The 23,683-nt window shown below is 34.7% G+C and overlaps 3 protein-coding genes across 3 annotated transcripts; 1 reads left to right on the top strand and 2 right to left on the bottom strand.

Moving 5' to 3' along the window:
* Positions 1-584: 584 nt before the first annotated feature.
* LOC133813740 (uncharacterized) lies at positions 585-2,972 on the top strand. The gene is made up of 4 exons (XM_062246878.1): positions 585-1,268; positions 1,409-1,646; positions 2,209-2,483; positions 2,706-2,972. Exons 1-4 carry the CDS (start codon positions 585-587, stop codon positions 2,970-2,972), a joined length of 1,464 nt encoding a protein of 487 aa, XP_062102862.1.
* A 2,009-nt stretch (positions 2,973-4,981) lies between these two features.
* LOC133791618 (methylcrotonoyl-CoA carboxylase subunit alpha, mitochondrial) lies at positions 4,982-10,145 on the bottom strand. Its single transcript, XM_062229540.1, has 16 exons — positions 9,732-10,145; positions 9,525-9,646; positions 9,278-9,425; positions 8,849-8,986; positions 8,577-8,672; positions 8,438-8,497; positions 8,223-8,315; positions 8,022-8,133; positions 7,721-7,825; positions 7,324-7,460; positions 6,594-6,828; positions 6,349-6,515; positions 6,086-6,202; positions 5,687-5,929; positions 5,500-5,595; positions 4,982-5,218 (listed from the first exon to the last, which is right to left on the bottom strand). The coding sequence occupies exons 1-16, from the start codon at positions 10,062-10,064 to the stop codon at positions 5,198-5,200; spliced, it is 2,223 nt and encodes a 740-aa protein (XP_062085524.1). The 5' UTR covers positions 10,065-10,145; the 3' UTR covers positions 4,982-5,197.
* Positions 10,146-12,985: 2,840 nt separating this feature from the next.
* On the bottom strand, positions 12,986-17,411 carry LOC133813724 (uncharacterized). Its single transcript, XM_062246877.1, has 6 exons — positions 17,119-17,411; positions 16,199-16,935; positions 15,898-16,100; positions 15,560-15,633; positions 15,351-15,478; positions 12,986-13,302 (listed from the first exon to the last, which is right to left on the bottom strand). The coding sequence occupies exons 1-6, from the start codon at positions 17,409-17,411 to the stop codon at positions 12,986-12,988; spliced, it is 1,752 nt and encodes a 583-aa protein (XP_062102861.1).
* Between the last annotated feature and the right edge of the window lie 6,272 nt (positions 17,412-23,683).

Here is a 23,683-nt window from a genome sequence, read left to right as displayed (position 1 = left end):
GTACTTTTGCTAAAATCTATATAGAATTAGTCATGCTCTTTCTATGTATTTTATAAATAGTAAAAGTAATATATGTGTTAGGTTTTATGTCCAATCTTTTATTGCATTATTACCAATGGTATAATGTCAATTTTAGATTTCTCATAAGATTTATCTCATTAATCACCTGAATGCATTTTTGTGAAACATATTTGTGCTTTAATGTTAAATCTTCCAAATGAATAGTTGGGATGTGAACTATCAATTTGTGTAATTTTTGTGAATCAAATATCCAAATAAATAAGTATGCATATTGGTGACTCTTGATCCTTCTTATTTGTTACCTATTGTTACATCACACTGTATTCTATTTTCATTTCTAATCTTTAAATTTCAAAAACAACAAAAATATCACTTGCTCTATTTTCCTCACATTATTTATCTCTAAACTTTATTTATTGATTAACTTTATTTATTTGCCTCCTTGTGGAATCGACCGCCCGATCTATACTACAACCACCGCTAAGTGGAAGTCACGTTTGGGCGTTAAACAGGTCCCTCTGACGCTCCACAGCAACGCCGTAGTCACTTCGGCTCTGAAGGTGATGACTAGCAATCCACAACTTTTGATCAAACACCTTTCTCCTGCCGAATTGAAAGAGATGCGCAATAAGGGGCTTTGTTTTACCTGCGATGAGAAGTTTAATTATGGACACAAATGTAAGAATAGGGTGCTGCTGCTATATGGCCAAGAGGAGGGGAACGACGTGAGTGAGCATTCAATGGAACAGAAGGGTGAGGAGCAAGAGGATGAGGAAGAGGAGAGTCTCAATGCTTTCTCAAATTCCACTAATCCGCAGATCTTCTGCATTTTGGGGAATCATGGCAGAGAATCCTTAGATGTGTTGATCGACACAGGTAGTAACAATAATTTCATCCAAGATAATTTAGCTGAGAAATTGCATCTGTCTTGGGAAGCTACTAAGGCATTCAAAGTGTACATGGGCAACGAGCAATCATTATCATGTTCCAAACTGTGCAAGGGAGTCACATTGGAGTTGCAAATGCACAAGTTCATGGTGGATTTATATGTTCTGCCCATTTGGGGCTTGGATATTATGCTTGGTATGCAATGGCTTTGTACTTTGGGACCTTGCATCCATGATGACAATGCCCTGACAATGGAGTTTCAATGGGAAGGACACACGGTGAAGTTAGATGGTAACCCTGCATGGCAAGCAAAACATGTTTTGTTTCATCAATTCAGTACCATCCTATCAATGGAGGAGGTTCAATGTATTTGGCGATTGACCCCAATGAGAGAGGGGCCTAAAGAATGTGAGTCTCCCCGGGGGGGGAGGGGGGATTGTCCCTGGAGGCGCAGGACCTGTTACATGAATTTAAGTCTGTTTTTGCAACTCCAACTCAGCTGCCTCCGATTAGAGCCATGGATCACCGAATTCATTTACAACCTGGAACCACTCCCATCAATGTTCGACCATATAGATACCCCTATTTTCAAAAAGACATTATGGAAAAACTTGTTCAAGAATTGATGGAAATGGGTTTCATCCAGCATAGTACAAACCCATATTCTTCTCCGGTTTTGTTGGTTAAAAAGAAAGATGGCACATGGCGCTTCTGTGTAGATTATCGAGCTCTCAATGGTATTACTATCAAGGATTGATTTCCTATTCCGACAATTGACGAGCTGTTAGATGAATTAGGTGCGGCTGTGATTTTTTCAAAGCTTGATTTGAGGGTTGGTTACCATCAGATTCGCATGGACAACAGGATATCCACAAGACCGCCTTTCGCACCCATGAAGGCCATTATGAATTTTTCGTGATGTCTTTCGGATTGACAGATGCACCGATCACCTTCCAAGCTACCATGAACCAGGTTTTTCGACCCTATTTGCGCCATTTTGTGATTTTTTTTTATGATATTCTGGTATATAGTAGCAGCATGGTCAACCATCTCCATCATCTCTGCTTGGTTTTCCAATTGATGCATGAGCATAAGTTTCATGCCAAGGCAAGCAAATGTTCTTTCTTTCAGACCACAATTGAATATTTGGGGCATATAGTATCGCAAAAGGGTGTAGCGGCTGATCCCTCCAAAATTTCGACAATGCTTGAATGGCCACAACCTCAAAATACCAAGCAATTAAAGGGTTTTGTTGGTCTCACTGGTTACGATTCGTGGCTCTCTATGCTTCCATTGCAGCCCCTCTCACTGAATTATTGAAGAAAGATGGGTTTAACTGGACCGATTCTGCACAACAATCTTTTATTGCCTTGAAACATGTTATGATCACTACCCCTGTGTTACGATTGCCGGATTTTTCTAAGACATTTATAGTCGAGAGTGATGCTTCCCTTGTCGAATTTGGCGGCGTTTTGATACAAGAAGGGCACCCATTGGCTTATTTCAGTAAGAAACTTGGCCCTCGTTTACTAGGAGCTTCTGCTTATGATGGAGAATTAAGGGTTGTGGTCGAGGTAGTGACTCGTTGGCGCCAATACCTCTTAGGTCGTCAATTTATCATTCACACTAATCATAAGAGCTTAAGGGAGATACTCACCCATGTCATTCAAATGCCCGAGCAACAATCTTGCTAACAGAAATTGTTGGGATTTCAATTTTCTATATAATACAAGGCTGGCAGTGATAATTCAGCAGTTGATGCCCTCTCTTGACGTGATGAGCGACCCGTAGTTCAGTTGACAGCTACTATATCTGGTGGGAAATTTGATATTTTGGAAGAGTTGAGACTTGAAAATGAAGCTTGTACAGTTCTAATAGCGTTACATCAACAGTTGAATTCGGGCAAGCTCCCAAGTCCTCCTTATTCGTCTCGTGACAGGTTATTGATGCATAACAATAGGCTGATGGTTAGTGATGATTCTTGCATGAAGACCAAGCTTTTACAAGAGTTCCATCACACACCTATGGGTGGACATGCGGGAATTGAACGAACCTACCTCTGATTAAGTGCAAAGTTTTTCTGGGAAGGTATGAGAAAAGATGCGCAAGAATTTGTGTCTTCGTGTATTGTCTGTCAAATTATCAAATATTCACGTACAGCTCTTTATGGTCTTTTGCAACCGTTGGAATTGCCGGAACGTGTTTGGGAGGACCTAGCAATGAATTTCATAGTTGGTTTTCCAAATTCCCATGGGTTCACTACTATTCTTGTCATCATTGATTGGTTCACAAAATATGCACATTTTGGTTCTCTGCCTGCGCAATATACAACTACTAAGGTGGCTGAACTTTTCTCCAATATGGTAATTCGTCTCCATGGGCTACCCCGAACAATTGTATCTGACCGTGATCCCATTTTTACTAGTAAGTTCTGGCATAAACTCTTTGAATTAATGGATACCCGATTGAAAATGAGCTCCGCGTATCACCCACAAACGGACGGACAAACTGAGGTGACAAATCGATATGTGGAACAGTATTTAAGAGCATTTATAGCTGACAATCCAAAGAGATGGAGTAAGTTTCTAGTTTGGGCTGAGTACCACTACAACACTAGCCACCACTCGGCTATTGGTACAACCCCATTTCAAGCGATCTATGGACATCCCCTGCCAACGATTCCATTGTATACAAGAGGTTCCACTACTGTACAGGCAGTTGAAGATGAGTTGACGTGCAGAGATGCCCTTTTACAACAATTGAAGCTTCACTTACAACGTGCACAAGAGCGTATGTGCCAGCAGGCTAATCGGAAAAGACGCCATATTGAATCACCATTGGTGATTTAGTATTGCTCAAACTACAACCTTATAGGCAGTCCACGTTGGCCCACAAGCTCAATGCAAAGTTGAGTAGGAGGTACTTTGGTCTGTTTCCTGTAGTAGGACATGTTGGCCCGACTGCGTACACACTCGGACTTCCCGCTGGAAGCAAAATTCACCCCACTTTTCATGTTTCGTTGCTCAAGCCATTCCGTGGGAAAATTCCACATGTCCATTACCCACTGCCCGAGATCGATAACGGTCATCGTCCCTTAATTTGGCCACTTGCTATCATTGTCAGTCGCATTATCACAAGAGGACCCAAGGAGATCAAGCAAGTACTCATTCAATGGTCCCATAGTTCACTTGAGGATGCTACTTGGGAGGACCTGCCATTTTGCCAAATGTATGAGCTGCCCGACCTTGCGGACAAGGTCTTTTTCGAGGGAGGGAGTAGTGTTAGACAATCTCAATTACCTTTGGACCCGGACCATATACAAGCCCAAGTGAAATCTTGGACTAAGCAGAAGGCCCAACAATAGATAGACGAAGCAGTTGAAGTACCATGAACCAACACGAAGAAGCCAAATGCGGCAGAAAATGAGAAGAAACCAGAACCTCTGGAGGAAACATCACGTGGGAAAAGGGCGCGCGTGAAACTGAAATGGCTCAAGGAATTTGTTATGCTCACACAACACTTAAGAAAGAAAAAGTGGTTGCAATACAATTGTGTTACAGCTTATTGATTGTATTCCTTGTCATTTTGGATGTTATGTTGAATGAAGAAATTAGAAATTGGACTTGGGCACTAACTCGAAGAGTACTTTGCTGATTTTATCTATCAATATGTAATAAGATTTGATTATGTTGAAGCATTATACCAAGTTTCAATGTTTATTTTTAATTCATCATTGGTAAGTTAACCAACCAACCCAAGAAACCCGTCAGCCGATTCCATAAAAATAAAATCCAACTTTAGACAGGTTGAGGGCTAACGATTAGAATCTCAGTTTTAGATTGGATGGGTAAAAGACTCCTCTAACACGAACTAGTAAGAAGTGAGGTTCCCCACTTTTGAGTTTGAAAAATTATCCCACATTTTAGTTGGGATAAATAATCTCACATTTAGGTCTGTGGATGGATTATTAATCCTAGTCCTAAATTGACGACCCTAGTCCTATATAGGAAAGGGACCTAACAACATAATAAATTAATAATGTAAAAAATAATTAAAGAAAAACTATAACAAATACATAAATATATGTATTATTATTTTCATTAATTATTCCAGCAGATTAATACACACTAGTTTCTGTTACATTTTGCAAAATACCGTTAGGCTTTACATTTACATTTAGAGTTGAGTTACCCTTTTTGACTTTTTGAAGCTTTATTCAGACAACGTTGAGCTGTTCATGAACAATTAATTATTCAAGTGACGTGACGGTCTGAGACAGCGAGGATCATCACGTGCTCTGCTCCTCCTCCTGCTCATTCATGTTATGTTATGTTATGTTAGACCCTTAAATCTTAATCGCAATCACCATAACACACGGTAATATCTTTAATCTTCTCACATCTGTTTTTTCCATAGGAAACCACATATTGATCGTGTCTATTTTCAAAGTTCAAGAGATCCTGATTACACATGAGAATATAATACAAAGCCTAACCAGCCAAGCCAAGTTACATGCATCATATGCAGCCAATTTTTTCGTATAAAGCAAAAATGCACAACTGAACTTGGGCAAATTGCAAAACGACTAACCTTGATTCTAAAGAGAGCACTACCATCAGAAACCTGCTGCCCAGCTGTTAGTTGAAGCCCGTGGACATACCCAGTTGAAGGTGCCTTTACAACATGCTTTAAGAGGAAAAGGAATTAAACATTAAATTGCTGTATTGAGAAATGAGATTAAGCCAAATGTAACTAGAAGCCTAGGTCTAATACAAACCTCCATCTTCATTGCCTCTAACACTAATATTGGCTGCCCTCCCTCTACTTTTGTCCCATTCTTTACAAGCACCTTAACCACCAAACCAGCCATGGGCGCCACGGCAGTTCCTAGTGGATGAGACGATGTTTCAAAGTTGGTTTTATGTTGAGATTCATCTTCGTCAGATAATTCAAGGCCCAGTTTCTGTTTGAAATGATGATGATGTGAACCGTGCCATATATGAATATGCTTGGTCTGGTCCTGCTAACCAAATATGGAATTATAAATAGTTGAACTACAATTTTAACTGAACAAACAATACAAATAAAACCCATACTAAAGATTCTATTCATTTATCTAGTGGGATGGGGAGAGGCCTTAAAAAAATAGTTCAGGACAAAGAAAAAACTGATATACCTTCGAGTAAACTGCTAATTGAACATCCATGATTACACCATCAACTTCAACTCTGAATTCATGTTTGCTCAGTTTTTCTGCTTTCACTTCCACACCAGGATTACCGTTTCCCGTTGTCTGTAAAAATAATATCATGGAACAGAGTCAGTGGTGAGCAAAAAAGTTCAGATGAAAATGCTATAAGTAATTGAACATAATAATTAACAGCTAAATAATGGCCAATTAAACAACTGTTTTACCCCCATAAAAAGCACGAAGCATACCTCAATCAGATACCTTCCATCTGGTTTATAAGTAAGAGAAAGTGTCAATAACCTTGAGCTGCTGATATCATATTCATTCTCCCACTCAAGCTCCATTGTACTACTTGCACAATGATTGATTCTGTAAGGTGGAGAAGAGTACCATATAGAGAGTAAGCCATTGCCCCCTGAATATGACATCATATGTAAGTACTTATAGTCTCTTAAAAAAGGACTTACAACTCAAAGCTTGAGATCAAACCTACCAGTAAGATTTTCTTTAAGTGTAGAATGCTCCTTTTCAATTATACATGCAGCTACCAGAGTTGCACTAAATCGTGCAGCATCGTATGCTTGTTTTTCTAATACTGAATCGCTAGGATCAATGAAGAGGTCATCTTTATAGTGTTCTATAAAATGGGTTTCTACTTTTCCTAGTTCAAATGCCCAATGATTGGCAAGTTTTTGAAGAAAATTAATGTTTGTTGGTAAACCTGCAACCTGTGGGGGAAAATAAGCATTAATTTAATGGGGAATTTGATACTGAATGCGACAGCCTTTTTAATATGGGGCAATAGTATCTGACTGATCAAAGAGGATGAACAAAACTACAAAATGGATATGAAATATCAATGCACTATGATCCAACATGCTTAACTATACTGGTTATAGGAATCATTAGGTATTTATTTAAAAAAAAATCATTTCCTTGTATAAAAGAAAACTATTGTACTTGGTAATAAACCTACTACTCCAGACATGTCTATAAACAAACTTCACCAGGATTCATCAAACAATTATAATTTAAAAATATATATATATATATATTTGATCCAAACCTAACCCTAGAATATTTGAGGATCAGGACAGAGACTTGAATCTTAGAGCAAACCAAATGCATGACCATTTGAGCTACCCCTCCTGGGTTATCAAATAATTATAACAGAATATCTGACTGAAGACAAAAGCTTAATAAACATGCTGGAATAGATATACCTGAAACTTTGATAAACAATCTTTTAATTTAACCAATGCAGCTGCTCTATTTTCTCCCCATACTACAAGCTTAGCAATCATCGGATCGTAATGCATACTAACAGTGTCACCTTCTTCAACTCCAGTTTCAACTCGAACTGCAGAAAACAGATAGTGTGTATCAATCAAAAGAAATACATCATATTGAGAAAACAGATGGTGTATCAATCAAAAGAAATACATCATAATGAGACAATGACAAAATAATATAATATCATACAATTAATTATAGGACTAACATCAGGTAACAAAAAATATGGCTATGAAAGAATATTGCTTGGAGCTCAATAATATAAAGTGGGCTTAAAATATTGATTTTACTATATACAAGTGACACGGATACTGTAATGTGACTGACCTGTTGATGTGACTGGAACGTGATGATAGTGATGAAGAACCCCAGTTGCAGGAAGAAATCCTTTTGGTACATTTTCAGCATATATTCTGGCTTCAAAGGCATGACCTATTATCATTTATGAAAATCAAAGTTTGACATATCGAGAAGACTAAGAGCTTCACAACACAACCATCCACAGGAAACTTTGTCACAAGGCATATATCAATAGAAAAACTTGTATCTAAGACCGTATCAAAATTCAAGCAAAGGCAGGGCCAAAAATCACATCTTTAGCACATTTTGCAGGATTAAAGAAAATCACCTGACAAGGGCACCTCAGACTGACTAATTGGGAGAGGTTCTCCATTTGCCACACGAATTTGCCACTCTACCAAATCTTGACCAACAATCATCTCAGTCACAGGATGCTCAACCTGCAATTGAATACACTCAATTATACTTATGTTACTTTTGAGAATTCAATAAAAATGACTTGACAGAAAAGGTTGTTGATTAAAAGAACCTGAAGACGTGTGTTCATCTCCATGAAATAAAATTTCCCTGAAGTAGTATCAACTATAAACTCCACAGTGCCAGCATTGTGATAACCAACTGCCTTTTATATCAGAAAAAAATGCACAATAACTACAATTGTTGAAAAAATAATATTGCTTTTTATGGGGGAAAAAGAACATATGGTAGCATGTAGCACTAATAGAAGATTTTAAAAACCTAAACCTTGGCAGCAGATACAGCAGCTTGACCCAAGTGAGACCGGAACTCATCAGAAATATTTGGCTGCACGAAAGGATTTTCCATTAAAATAATAGAAGAAACGTGACACATATGAACTGATAATTTGGGAATTGATCATTACTGCTGGGGCTTCTTCAATTATCTTCTGGTGTCTTCTCTGCACACTGCAATCCCTCTCATACAAATGTAGAACGTTCCCATTTTTGTCCCCAAAAATCTGTGATAAAAAGTAAGGAATATATTATTTTATATGACCAACAAAAAAAAGTTTTGGTAGACAATGCTTCCGACAAAAATAAAACCCAGCTGTTTTGTCTGATATTGTTAAGACCATGAAACTAACTTTTGGAAATAAGTACTGCACAGCAAATTAATAAATATTAATTAAATAACCTGGACTTCTATGTGCCTTGGCTGCGTAATATATTTCTCCAGTAATATTGTGTTTACACCAAATGAAGCAGCAGCCTCGCGTTGTGCTCCCAGGAAGGATTCAACAAATTCATCTGGACTCTGCACGATCCTCATACCCTAGAAATATCTAAACCATAAGAATATAACTCTGAGATGAAAGAACAGAATATTTGAACATGTAACTTTAGCTTGGCTATATCTTTCTTCATCACACAGGTTCTAAGTACATCAAAATTATTTGTCACAAAGTTACTACTCTACCTTTAACACGCAACTAATGCTCGCATGTAATTAACATGTTCTTATCAGTTCAAATTATAGAATGAAGTAAAAGGAAACTGAAAATAGCACCTTCCAAGTTTTACATTGTTGAATTTATTGTACGAGGAAAGCGGAAAAGCCACACACCTTTCCTCCGCCCCCATGAGTGGGTTTTATCAAAACTGGATACCCTATCTTGTCTGCCTCTAGTTTCATCAAATCAACATCTTGTTCATTACCGTGGTATCCAGGCACAAGGGGCACCCCAGCTGCACCCATTATCCTCTTCGACGCACTGATTACATAGTAAACTCCATTATAACGAAACTAAATTCTCAATTACTACAACAGAAAATCAGTAACGGCTGCATCATTTGAAAATCGATAGCAGTACCTTTTATCACCCATTTCCCGGATGGCAGAGGCAGGAGGCCCTATAAAAATCAGACCTTTAGACTCACAAAGCTGAGCAAAATCGGCACTTTCCGATAGAAAACCATAACCTGGGTGAATAGCCTAATTATACCATAAGAAACGAAAAGCGTCAAAACCAGAAATCCAATCCTATCCTTGCTTTCCAAAGAAAATCCGAGAAGCTCACCTGCGCACCCGTACGAGCCGCGGCCTCAAGAATCGACGAGGCACTGAGGTAACTCGATCGAGCCGGAGGCGGGCCGATTCGGACGGCCTCGTCGGCTGATTTTACGTGGAGTGAGTGGCGATCGGCGTCGCTGTAAACGGCAACGGTTCGAATCCCCAGGCGCTTGGCGGTTCTCATGATCCTGCATGCGATTTCACCTCTGTTGGCGACCAGAATCTTCTCTATGCGATTCGAAGCCGAAGCAGAGTCCGAAAACGATCTTACTCTAACAACATGAAGATGAAATAGTTTTCCGGAAAGCCTTCGCCGGAGTACGGCGGCCATGAAGGCCATTGTTTTGAACTGATTAGCTAAAGTACAAAGTGATGGTCCCCCGGTCTAACGCTTCGGCTTCGCTTCTATCTAAATTAGAGTAGAGGAATTGGTGGGAAAATTGTTAAATACACAGGTCCTGTAGGGGTATTTTCGTACAAATAAGGAAACGACTATACGATGTGTCGACGTTTGATTGGTGTGCTTATTTTATATCAGTAAGTAGTAAGCTTCTTGAAGTGGTGAATGTTTTTAAACTTATCCGTGGATATGGATCTGACGTGGTACTGGCCAGGAAGGTTTGGATAATATATTATTATTTGGGCTGAGTTTCAGTTGAAATGGAAGATCAAGATAGAATAGAGGCAGTGCCGGCCAGAAGGCCTAAGAGCAACTCCAACAGCTTCAAACTATCTAAAAATATAATTTTTTATTTTTTCTCTCATTCGTATTATTTTTGGCACCTTCTTTATAAAAATATTCTAATACCAAGCCACCTAAAAAATTACATTTATATATATATATATGTACAATGAAAAATAACCAACGCACACAACATGCTTAAATATTAAATATTAGGGGGCATTTGGCATGAGGAGTTCACAGTCTTCATATTATTGGGAAAGTTGAAGAGGGTAATCTGATAGTCTGGAAACTTACATCATTGTGTTTGCTGTGCACTGTAATCTTATCTGTGATTCCTGAAAATATCACTTTTTGTGTTTGGTTGTGCATAAGAATATGTTAAGTTTTCATATTTTCATAAAATTAATATAATAATATATTTCATCAAAATAATTTATAAACAATTTTACTCATGAAATATTTTTTAACAGAATTAAAAAAATACATTTATTGAATACTATAATCAAGTATAATTTTTAAAATTACAAAAATATATTTATTTTATTTGTAATAATATTTTATTTGTTATTTTAAACTAAAATAATGATATAAAGGCTTTAAAAATTAATTTATTTGAATAAACAAATATTATTTATCATTTTATAGTTTGATATATGTATATTTGTTTTTATATTATAAACTTCAAAAATAAAATAAGTCATTAACTAAAAAATTATTGGTTTAAGATTTTTTTTTAAATAATAATAATAATTTTGAAGTGTTTCACATTCTTGTGTATTTGAAAACCACTTGTCAGATGAGTTTCACTTGAACCCAGAATCAGGCAAAGTTAAAACTCCCGGAGTACAGATTCCCAGGTTAGAAAAACTCAAACCCAGTACCAAACATGAGAAAATGTTCAGATTCTTATTTTGTGTCTAGATTCCTGCATACCAAACGGCTCAGCTCTCCAATGTTTAAGGTTATCAGAAAATAATCAATAGACTACATAATGAGCTATTCCATTTGTGGCTGATGGGATGCTTTTTTTTTTCTTTTTTTTTTTGTTTGAAAAAATATATATTTAATATTAAGAAATGTTAAAATATCTCTTTTATAAGTTTCCTTCAAGCTCTATCACCCTATTAGGAGAGCTGTCATTATTCTCTCCATATGTGATTCGACGCAATTTCTTTTATAATTTTATTCTCATCATCACAAGAATTGTCACACATATAAATATACTAGATATAAACAACGAGTATTTTCACGTTTTAGTTAATTTTATTTATAACATTTATTAATTATTTTTATTAAATTTATATTAATGTATAAATTTCGAATAAATATCATATTTTAATTAAATAATTTATTTGTTTATTTTTGTTTAAGTATATATTTGTTCTAGTTTTTGAATTTGGAAGTGACAACAAGATATTATATATTATATGTTTAATGTAATATTAAATATTATACCTGGATTTTAAATTTAAGTTTTTTGTTAGTTTAAAAAAAAGTAATTTGTTTCTAATTCACAATAGATTATATTATATGTTTAATATGAAATTATTCTAATAAGTGACTTTAAGTTTAATTAAATTTTATTTAAATTATAAAGCATATGATTTTATTATTTTTAAATAATTATCATTGTAAAATATTTAAATTTTTTTTATTTTAATTTGTTTAATTATTTATTATTTTTAAATAATTATCATGGTAAAAAATCTAAAAAAATATCCTATTTTAATTTGCTTAATTATTTATTATTTTTAAATAATTATCATTGTAAAATATCTCAAAAATATCTTATTTTAATTTTTTTAATTATTTATTTTATTTTATTTAAATTTAAGTATTTATAAACTACCGTTAAATATAAAAATATAAGAATATTCTGTTAAATATAAGAATATTCCGTTAAAGTTAACATTAAAAAAATAAAAAACCGTTAAAACCAATAATTTTCGTTATCTACACACTTTTATATATATGACTTTATTTCATTCCTCGAGATTAAATCCCTCAAAGGTGGTGGGGCTTACTTTTTATATACTTGTCATATATTTAGAATTATAGTATAAACTTACTATAACGGGCAATCCTTTCTATTTTTCTTAGAATTAGAATTGTACTTTTTATATACAAAAATGGATAAAGTAAGGGCATTAAGGACAATATGGGTAGAATTTTGATCTTATTTACAAAATTTGTTAAGTAATGATATATAAGTAAGGATGTAATTGAATGTATATGTTACATAATACAAATTAAACAAAATTGGTTGTTTTGTAGGTAAACTTTTCAATTTAATTCTGGCAATCCTAGTTTTGGTTTTCTTTTGAAGTGATTGAATTCATATTAATTAAGTTTAAGAATCTATATACATACTGCAGTGGCGGACTCCGGATTTGATACTAGAAGGGGCACAAAAAAAAATTTCTAACAAAAAAAATTTCTCAATGCCAAAAAATAAAAAATAAAAAATACTAATTTATTGTGTAAATATTTAAAAAGTTAATATTGATTACAAACTCATTCAAATCGATGCTTAAAAAACTTTCTCAATATTCCAAAAAGTTAACAAAATAAAGCAATCATTCAACACATATATTTAAAGTTGTCCTTGACGATTTTTCATGTGTTTGAAAACGATGAATAATAGTCTCATTGTCAATAGTATTGAATATATCTTTTTCAAGATACACAGTCAAGCTATCATTCAACCATTCATCTCCCATTTTGTTGCGCATTTGATTTTTCACAATGTTCATAGCTGAAAATGCCCTTTCTACTGAAGTTGTTGCAACTGGGAGTGTTAATGCCAATTTAATAAGCAAATATACCAATGGATATACCTCATGTTTATTTGTCTCCACTAATCTTTTTGAAAGGTCAGCAATTCCTTTCAATTCTGAAAATTCAGTATGTGAACGCAGATCATCAACATAAGTTTGAAGTTGAAATTCAAGTACCCTCAAATCCACTGTAGAAAAATCATGAGGATTGATGGACCCAAAACGGGTATGTTTTAAATATTTATACTCGCAAGCGCACGAATCGTATTTATAGAATAGTTTTCGTGTAAGCACGAGATCGAACCCAAATGAGTTGTCTAAAATCGAAAAGGAAACTATTTTAAATCAAAATTTATAAATTCTAACCTAACTCCAAATATTGATGCAAATTTGTAACAATAAAAATAAAATAAAAGACAATAATAAAGATATTAAAAACAATATATATAACATAAATTAATAATAGAAATGAAGATGGTAAAAGAAAGATTATTAAGATAATAGAATCCACAAAATGTAAGTTTAATAATATTTATTAGTATATTGATTCCCAAGTTTTAGTGATAGTTAAAATAATTTAAACTATCATTTTCTAAATAGATTTATAACTTTAAGCACAAATTATTTCTAAAAAGATAAGATTTTTCTTCACTTTTCAAAATTATAATTTCAAAGCATTTAGTGTAAATCAATCTAATGAAATAATAAATAAATCAATGAACATTATTTATAAGACAAAACATAATATTTTTGTTCTAAGCATGGATGTGTACAATTTAATGACACATCTTACACAAAGAATATTATGTATTTGCACTAATGAAGAACAAAGTTTAAATATGTGCTAACAATCCAAAATACATGATATTTAAGATGAAAGAAGATATTTGAAGAAGAAAATTCCATAAACTTTATTGCACAAAATGGGAAATCAACATACAAAATAAACACTATCTAGTTACAAATTGTTTCATCATCACCTTAATAATCTTAAAAAGATTAGAAACTCATAACTAGAATATCAAATACACACTAAAAATTACAAACATAAATAGGAAAATTTGGAGCCCCCAATTTTTTCCTCTAAAAATACATAGAAAAGAAATAAAAATAAGAAAAATATGAAGAGAATAGAGAGGTTTTGAATGTGTAGAAATTATGGCATAGTAACCTCCCTCCTCAAAAATGGACACCCCAAATCCCTTATTTATAGGCAAAAATGATGATTAAAATAATCAATTTAAATTGATTAAATTAATATAATTAATTATAATATGGCAAATAAGGGTAAATTATAGGGTATAATAATGATGTTTTTGGGGTAAAATGTGTAGAAAATTGGGTAAAAAGTGGTATTTTAAGACAAAAGGGACAAGTAGAGCAATTTATGGGCTCAAAAATAAAAATGGCAGCTTTGCAAAAGGGGCTGTTGGGTGGCTGGGTCAGGCTGGGCGTGGGCCTTGCGCTGGCAGTTGGGGCAGCTTTGAGGGCAGAAGGCTGAATTGATGCTTCAGTTGGGAGGCATTGGTCTTGTGAAGGAGGTGCTTGGGGCGTGAGGTGGCAGGAGCTTCATTGATGTTGGAGGCTGGTGGAGTTGGACGTGGCTGATGGAGTGCTGAACTTGGGCTTGGGCCATGGCTCCTTTGGTGGAGAAGCTTGGCTGGGACATCTTCATGGGCTGAAGGTTGATGTTGGGCTTGGGCCCAAATGAGGCTTTTTATAAATGCCAAATCTTTGTCTTGCTTTTTTTAAAATACCAAATTGTCTTTCATTTTTCTTTCTTTTTAAGAGCATAAATTCCATACAAAATAAATATAAAATAAATCATAATACAATAGTTTCAACTATAAAATAAATCAATTTAATTCTTTGAAAATATTAATTATAACTTAATTTATATTTTACATTTAAGTTTAATAATACAACATTTTTTTACCACTAACTTAACAATAATAATTCAAATAATTAACTACAACATTTTACAACAAAATAACTATAAAAACACACAAAAGTATATAAAATCATGATAAGACTAATAAATTCAAAATTACTTAAAAACTTAATAAATTATTTTAAAACTCAAGAATTAAGCAACAATTAGCACATAAAAAGTGGTAAAATAACTCTATTTTGTAGAGTTATCAAGGATAGAGCTGAGCAAGACGAATTAGCTTTTCCTTGTCAAAAGCATCAAAAGAATTATTTGGAGACAAACATGCTACACAAAGTAGCAACTCAGTGTTAGCCTTATTAAAACGACTATTTAGCTCTTGTAGTTGTAAATCTATCACACTGTTGAAAAAATCAATACGAAAATAGTGAAAATTTGTAAGCTTCGGAGCTCTACGTCGTGATTTTCCTTGAGCACAATACATTCCATCCATATTTAGAACATCGATATTGAATTCCACACAAAACTTAGAAACTTCTTCTACTAAGGAATCCCATTATCTCTCATTATTTGTAATTGCTCCTTGCATACTTTAACTAAATCCATGACATTCACAATATCTTGATCACCTTTTTGTAAGACTTGCGACAACTCATATTCCAAGTATATTTTTGACCAAATGCAAACTAAACACAAAGTCATATGATTGCACCACTTGTAACATAATAGATGCTTCATATTTTTGGTCACTATTCAAACTATCATTTGTAATTTCCTCAAGTACATCAAGGATAGATGAAAACATGATAGTGAAGCTTACCAAAGTGCCAAAGTGTGATCCCCATCGTGTATCACATGGACGCTTAATCCCATTTTCTTGATTTAAGCCTTTTCCACTTGAAAGTTGTCCACTTTTTAAGGCTTCAATGACTTTATGAGCTTGTTTTTCTCGAAGAATGTCACGACGCTTAGATGATGCTCCAACAATATTCACCACATTGGATACCACAGTGAGAAAAGTACCTAATTTTTTTATTAAATACAAATCATTAAATGGAAACATAGTTACATAGTTTATTAAATAACAAGTATTAATATATAATTACAAGAAAATAAAATACCTATTAAATCATGTTTTTTGGCTACACCCATGAGTGTTAATTGAAGCTGATGAGAACAGTGAACAAAAAAAGCACATTCATTCTCCTTCATGATAATACTCTTCAAACCATTGAATTCTCCACTCATGTTACTAGCTCCATCATATCCCTGACCTCGTAGTCTAGATATGCTCAACCCATGCTTTGAAAATAGCTTATCAATTGCTATTTTTAGTGAGATTGCTGTTGTATTTGGAACATGTTCAATGCCTATGAATCGTTCAATCACATACCCTCTCTTGTCCACATAACGAAACATTACAACCATTTGCTCCTTTATAGATACATCACGAGATTCATCAACTAAAATAGAAAATACAGCATCTCCCATGTCTTTAATAATAACCTCAATTGTTTCAATAGCACATGCATTTACAATGTCTTTCTGAATCCTTGGGGAAGTCAATCTAAGGTTTTCAGGAGCATTTTTCAAAGCAACAGCTCTAACTTCCTCATTATGATCAGCCAAAAAATTTAGAAGTTCAAGAAAGTTACCTTGATTATTAGAATCTTCAGACTCATCATGACCACGAAATGCAAGACCTTGTCGTAGAAGAAATCGAATACTGTCAACTAATGCAGTTAATCGAACACGGTAACTTTTTCGATCTTTGTCGTTTTTCTTGACAAAAATGTGTTGAATTTGTTGTTTTTCATTCATCAAGGCTTCACATTTCTTGTAACATTCGTAATGAGAACTATCATGTTTTCCAACATGATTTGCAAATGTTTATGTTTTCTTCCAATTTGAAAACCCTCACTAACAAATATCTCACCACCACCTTGTGTTTCCATTATTTTGCTTAAAAAGATAACAATATAGACAAAATGCGAAATTTTTATCGATGTTATACTCTAACCAAGTAGGAAATTGATCATACCATTCAATGTTGAACTGACGCTCCACGCCTCCAAAAAGTTTCGGAAGAAATTTATGATTTTTTGGTTGACAAGGCCCTTGCTGCAAATAATGTCTTCGAATTTGATCTTGAATATTCAGGCTATAATCTGAAATTGGAATTCGCAGTCCAGGATCAGTAGGAAGATCACTCATATCAATTGAGATGCAATGTCTCTTTGTACTGCAATGGCTTTTTGTACTGCAATCAATATCTACTTTCGGTGCCGGAGGATTTGATAAATTTGGATCAATTCTTTTATAATATCTTTCCATACCTGTTTCAAATATGAAATAAAAATAAATTTATAAAACAAGAAATTATTATCTGTAAAATATATTAATAATGGCCTATATTGAATAATTTGTTTATAGAAGAAACATGGACAATGAAGCATAATTATAATTATAAAGCTGCAAATATATATAGCACATAAACATAAACATATTACATATATATTAATTTTTAATAAATTAATGTCAATTTGTCTATTAATATAAATCCAATCTATGATCTGTTATATTTATATATTATTCTTGTCCAATTTATTGGCTTTTTTTAGGATAAGTAATCAAAATAAATTTTCCAAAACAATAAGAAAAATGGGCATGTATTTCAATTCAAAGCCCATCTGAAACTAACTGAAAAAAAAAATTACTGTCTATTTAAAACTGATTACGCCCAAACTTGTCTTCACAAAGCGGTTGTTGTAGTGTAGTATGGGCGGTCGTGTCCACAGAGAGATATCTTATCAAAAAGTGATTAGTAGAACTTTAAGCGCAAAAAGTAAATAAATCGTTGGTGGTTTTTGAGAAAATGTCGAAAATAAAATTGGTTGAAAAATTCAATAACAAAAGTGATAAGGTTTCAAGAATCACCTATATGTTTGGCTCATTTATTTGGATTTTGATTCACACATATAACACAATTAAATCGTTCACTTCCCAACAATTTAATCGAAAGATAAAACATGAAGAACATATATAATAAAATGTATTCGAGTAATAACAATTCTCACCTTAGGAACATAGAAAATAATCTTATGCAAAATCTAAGAATGACAATATACCTTATTGGCAATAATGCAATAAAAGACTATTCATAAAATTATAATGTCAATATATTTGTACTAATTATATTCACATAGAAAAAGCATGACTATTTCTATATAATACTAAATAGATAAATATATTGATATAGAGATAGAGAAAAATAGAAGAAAAATATATTACTCAAATGTATAAACTTGAAGAATTTTGTGAATCAAAACACAAATAAATTTTACCTTGCATATAGGATCATCCTTTACCTTATCTAGGAAACTAGCCAAAAACGCTAGTCATTCTCACAATAATCTAAAGAGAAAATATGAGAAGAGATAGACAAAATAAGACTAAAATTTACTAGTTTTTGCCAATGAAAAATTACACACCAATATGTACAAGAGGTCCCCTTTATATAGCATTTTGTCATGCTAAAACCGTTCAATGGGAAAATGAAAAGCAAATTAATTAGAATTGATTTTCTCATTAATTTGAATAAAATAATAATGGAAAACTAATTGTAGCAAATTGATTTCTCCCATTTAGTCAAATATAATTGAGATATTGATGCCTTGGAATGCTAGCAAACAATGGGATTGATTGAGAATACTCCCGACGTTGGTCAACTTTGCTCCATGTGACAATATTGTGCATATAATCTCTATTATTTGGTTGATTTATTCTATACGTGGAAGAGCATATCATCAATTAGTGATATGATTTGTAGAAGGTGACTCCAACCATTTCTTCAATCTCCTCATGGTAGTTGGGCCTTGAGAGAATAAATCATCTTCCAATGGATTTGGACTTCCTTTCTATCATCATTTATTTATTCTCTTTGCAAAATTACCATATTTTTCTACAAAATCAAATAAATCAAATTAAAATCACATATTTTCATATCAAATAAATATTTTATATTAATTTCATGAAAATATATAATTAAAATGTAATTTATTTAGATACTTTTGCTTGCATAAGTGCATTTTCATGCACTAATCACAACCCCCAACCAGCTTATTGCTAGTCCCTAGCAATCCAAGCGGAGAAGAAAATTATCAAGCTGAATAATCAAGTCAAACCAATCATAACCAACCAAACACTTTTAAAATATCATCAAGAAATCAGAAATTGCTATGCAAACTACTCAGTTGTAACCCCAGAGTTGTGTGTGTGTGCCCCAAACCATATCCATTTCTTACCACAAACCATAACACAAATAGTATCGAAAAATCTCAAAAGCATAAAGGACTCAACTCCAAATTCCTCACAGGCATTGAAAGTATTTTTTTATTTTTTTTATGGGAGAGATGACACTCTTGGAGTTAGAATTGTAACAATTAACGCTCAAATGAGAGAAGACAACATTTTAGGACAAACAATTTGAACAAATATTGATCACAAGATAGACAAATCAAATAATTAGAATTCAAATGACAAACAACTTTTGGGATTTACACAAGAAACTCGAAGAATAAAGAGCTAACTAAAAGAAAATTATAAATATAGAAAAGAACACTTTTTTTTTTTTTAAGAAACATATGAAGTGATGTTTCTTTCATTCATTTTTTTTTTATATGGAACAAATTTTTTTTTTTGACAATAACATAAAAAAGAAAACACAATAACGAAATGTTGCTCTTGTTCTATTATTGTTTTTCTTTTTTTTTTTGATTTTTTTTTTGACAAGAGGCAACACATAAATACATGAACAAAAAGAAATATGAAAAATAACATTACAACAAAGGCTCTTTTAAACATGAAATTATCCCTCCAGTACATGTCATGTTTTAAATTCCAGAAATCGGATTTGACCAACTCAAATGATCAATAAAAGTTCAAAAAGTCGTTTTCTCAACTCTCACAACTCACCAAAAAAATGGAAAACTTTAAACTTGAAAAATTTCTCAACTATTTGTGTTAACAACCATCTTACCACACGTTTGGAAAGTGCATTAAAGAACTCTGGAAATCACTCCTTAATAGCTAAACATAGCAAAAACCAACTCAAACAATATATTTCAATCATGCTTAGAAAATTTTGAGAAAATTTGACTTAAAAATTCAGCACAACAATGTAATTCTCCAAATGAAAGCTCACGAGAGCTCACCACCCCCAACCGAAAATCAGACAGTGTTCTCAATGTCAAAACAAATATGCAATGAAAAAGATAGGGAAAGAGAACACCTGGAAGATGACAATATCCACGGGGCGATAATTGAAACAACCTGATAGCAACAAAACAAACCAAAAACAAACAAAAAACGAAAACACACAAAACTAAAAGAAAAGCAGAAAAATAAAATAAAATAAAACATGTAAAAGAAATAAACAACTCAGAGTGTATAAACAGGGTCCTCAAGAAGGACCTCTTCAACATGACTCACACTCTTGATGTAATGTGTTGACTGTGAATTTAGCCAACGATGTAAGAACGTCAACTACGACAAACCTTCAAGAGAATTATAACGACAACAGACAGTTTTTATCAAGGGAAGTAAATAACACGAGATTTTATAGTGGTTCAGCCCCGATGATCGGTAATAGCCTAATCCACTTAGAGATTTTATTATGTATTCACACTCAAGATCAGATGAACCGTATCAACTGAGTTTCTTCAGTGTGAAATATTCCAGAATACAAAAAGGGGTTCTCTCAGAGAAAACACTTTCTCTCTCTAGAACACAAGTTCACTCTTGATTTTTCCAAAAGTCTCCTGACGATCCTCCCAACTCTCTTTTTATAGACCTGGGATTCTCAATTGATATCTCCGTTAGATAGGGATATTTCAATATTTACCTAATATTTATATTACAAAATAAATGTTTAAAATACAACTGATCTCTAAATTCGAGTGAGGATTGAGAGATTCCCGGATGCTTGGACCAATTTTCACTGAAGTAGTTTCGGGCAGTTTGACGTAGTCTCTCATGCATGTTGACTACTCTTCAAACTTTACGTAGGTCAAAGGTGGTATGTGCATGGCTCTCCTCGGACCAAAGGTCAGGTACATTTGGCTCTCCTCAGACTAAGGTCGTCTGAGGGTACTTACTTTGCTTCTTACCTCGGGCACATTCGAGGTATACTCCTTCATTGTGTCCGATCGGACACAATGGTTGTCTTCTTTGGCTTAAGGTGGTTCAAACCACTCTATTTGACTCCTTCAGTCAAGGTCCGATCGGACCTTGCACTCTCCTCCTCGGACAAGGTGGTCCGAGCCATCTTTCTTGCCATCTCCTTGGAGCAAGATGGTTCAAGGCACTCCCTCAGGAGTCTTGTTCGATCGGGCACAATGCCCCTCTCCTCGGACCTAAATGGTCCGAGCCTCCTTCGTTCAACCAAGGTCCGATCGGACCTTGGACCTTTCTCCTCGGACCAAGGTGGTCCAAGCCACCATTTACATCTCCTTGGACCAAAATGGTCCAAGGTACTCCATAAGCATCATGTCCGATCGAACACATCTTTCTTCTCCTCGGACCAACATGGTCCGAGCCTTCCTTTGTTCAACCAAGGTCCGATCAGACCTTGGACTCTTCTTTTACATATCACCACATTGGACCCAAACGACCCAAGGTACCTCCTATGAGCATGTTCGATCGGACATTGTCCTCTCCTTTTCAACCAAAGCTCGATCGGGCATAGTCATCTCCTTGGACCAAAATGGTCCAAGGTACCCACAAGCATCATGTCCGATCGGACACAACTTCCTTCTCCTCGGACCAAAGTGGTCCGAGGTATACTTTTCCTCCTCACCTCATTCAAGCCCAAGTGTACCTCTTCCACATCATACCCGATCGGCCATTATGTGGCTTTCCCCTTGAGTAAAACTTGAGCCTTGGTCATTCTCTTTGAACTCATTCGAGCCAAGCTTAACAAGAGTTCCCCTAAGCTTAGGTCCGATCGGACCTATTGCTTTTATACTGAACCAAAATTCAAACCTCCCCTTCAACTTCTTGGACTTGGCTCTAATTTAATTACAAGGGTCTTTAAACTGAGGTCTGAGCCAAGCAACCCCCAGTCCAAATATTCTCTTCGATCGGGCGTATTTGGCTTGACTATCTGTCTCATTCCTTAACTGATGTATTGGGCCATTATTAATCCAGATCACCCCACTAACTCATGCCATGTGTCAATTTTACTGCCACGTCATTCTTTTCAAATTTTTGGGATAACATAATGCTTCAATCTTTGGCCATTGACTCTGAAAATTCTCCCATCAGTTGGGTTCTCAACTTCAACAGAACCGTTGGGAAAAACTTGTTTTACCAAAAATGGGCCAGTCCACCGCGATCTCAACTTACCTGGATGGAAATGCAACCGAGAATCATAAAGATGCACCTTTTGATTCACCTCAAAATGCTTTCGCAAGATCTGTTTATCATGAGCAGCTTTCATTTTTGCCTTGTAGATCCTGGAATTATCATATGCCTCATTTCTCAACTCCTCAATTTCAGACAGCTGGAGTTTGTGATTCATGCTTGCAGCACATAGATCAGAATTAAAGGCTTTGACAGCCCAATATGCCTTATGCTCAAGTTCAACAGGCAAATGACAGGCTTTCCCATAAACAAGCCGATAGGGAGACATCCCAAGAGGGGATTTGAAAGCAGTACGGTATGCCCAGAGTGCGTCAAGAAGACGAGAAGACCAATCTTTTCGGTCGGGATTTACCGTTTTTTCCAGAATTTGTTTTATCTCCCTATTGGCTAACTCCGCTTGCCCATTGGTTTGCGGATGATAGGAATTAGCAACCTTATGAAGTACACCATATTTGCGCATGAGAGCCTCAAAAGACTTATTGCAAAAATGAGTGCCTTGATCACTAATGATGGCACGAGGCGTACCGAACCTTGACAAAATATTCTCTTTCAAGAACTTGGTAACTATTGCATTATCGTTGGTTCGATAGGGTACAGCCTCGACCCATTTGGAAACATAATCCACAACAAGGAGAATGTAAATGTAACCAGAAGAAGATGGAAATGGTCCCATAAAATCTATGCCCCAACAATCAAATATCTCAATCACAAGAATTGGGTTCAAAGGCATCATATGACGACGGGACAGAGAACCTAACTTCTGGCACCTCACACATGAACGACAAAATTCATTAGTGTCTTTGAACAAAGTGGGCCAATAAAGACCACACTGTAAGATTTTTGCAGCAGTTTTCTTCACAGAGAAATGAGCACCACAAGCATCATTATGACAAAAGTTTAAAACACTAGACACCTCATCATCAGGGATGCATCTCCGCATGATCTGGTCGGGGCAATACTTGAACAAGTGTGGATCATCCCAATATAAAGCGCACCTCGACCAAAAACTTGCGTCTGTCTTGTGAACTCCACTCAGAAGGAAGTTCACTTGTTACTAAGTAGTTAACAATATGTGCATACCATGGTAACTTAGTAACAACAAGCAGTTGTTCATCGGGGAAATCATCACAAATAGGTGGACCATCAGCAGAATCACTGAATTCAAGTCAGGATAAGTGATCTGC

Source organism: Humulus lupulus, chromosome 1, assembly GCF_963169125.1.
Source record: "Humulus lupulus chromosome 1, drHumLupu1.1, whole genome shotgun sequence".
Lineage (NCBI taxonomy): Eukaryota > Viridiplantae > Streptophyta > Magnoliopsida > Rosales > Cannabaceae > Humulus > Humulus lupulus.
Note: the sequence above shows the minus strand (reverse complement) of the source record. Positions and strands in the feature narration are given on the sequence as shown.

Excerpts from the sequence above, each read along its gene's own strand:
- LOC133813740 (XM_062246878.1), top strand. The coding sequence starts at position 585 with ATGACTAGCAATCCACAACTTTTGATCAAACACCTTTCTCCTGCCGAA. Across the intron at positions 1,269-1,408 it reads CCATCCTATCAATGGAGGAG|CTGCCTCCGATTAGAGCCAT; the intron begins GTTCAATGTATT and ends ACTCCAACTCAG. Across the intron at positions 1,647-2,208 it reads AGATTATCGAGCTCTCAATG|CCCCTCTCACTGAATTATTG; the intron begins GTATTACTATCA and ends CTTCCATTGCAG.
- LOC133791618 (XM_062229540.1), bottom strand. The coding sequence starts at position 10,064 with ATGGCCTTCATGGCCGCCGTACTCCGGCGAAGGCTTTCCGGAAAACTA. Across the intron at positions 8,134-8,222 it reads AGATGAACACACGTCTTCAG|GTTGAGCATCCTGTGACTGA; the intron begins GTTCTTTTAATC and ends ATTCAATTGCAG. Across the intron at positions 6,516-6,593 it reads ACTTAAAGAAAATCTTACTG|GGGGCAATGGCTTACTCTCT; the intron begins GTAGGTTTGATC and ends TGTCATATTCAG.
- LOC133813724 (XM_062246877.1), bottom strand. The coding sequence starts at position 17,411 with ATGGAAAGATATTATAAAAGAATTGATCCAAATTTATCAAATCCTCCG. Across the intron at positions 16,101-16,198 it reads CAAAAAACATGATTTAATAG|GTACTTTTCTCACTGTGGTA; the intron begins GTATTTTATTTT and ends TAAAAAAATTAG. Across the intron at positions 13,303-15,350 it reads TGACAAGGAAAAGCTAATTC|AATTGAAAGGAATTGCTGAC; the intron begins GTCTTGCTCAGC and ends CTGAATTTTCAG.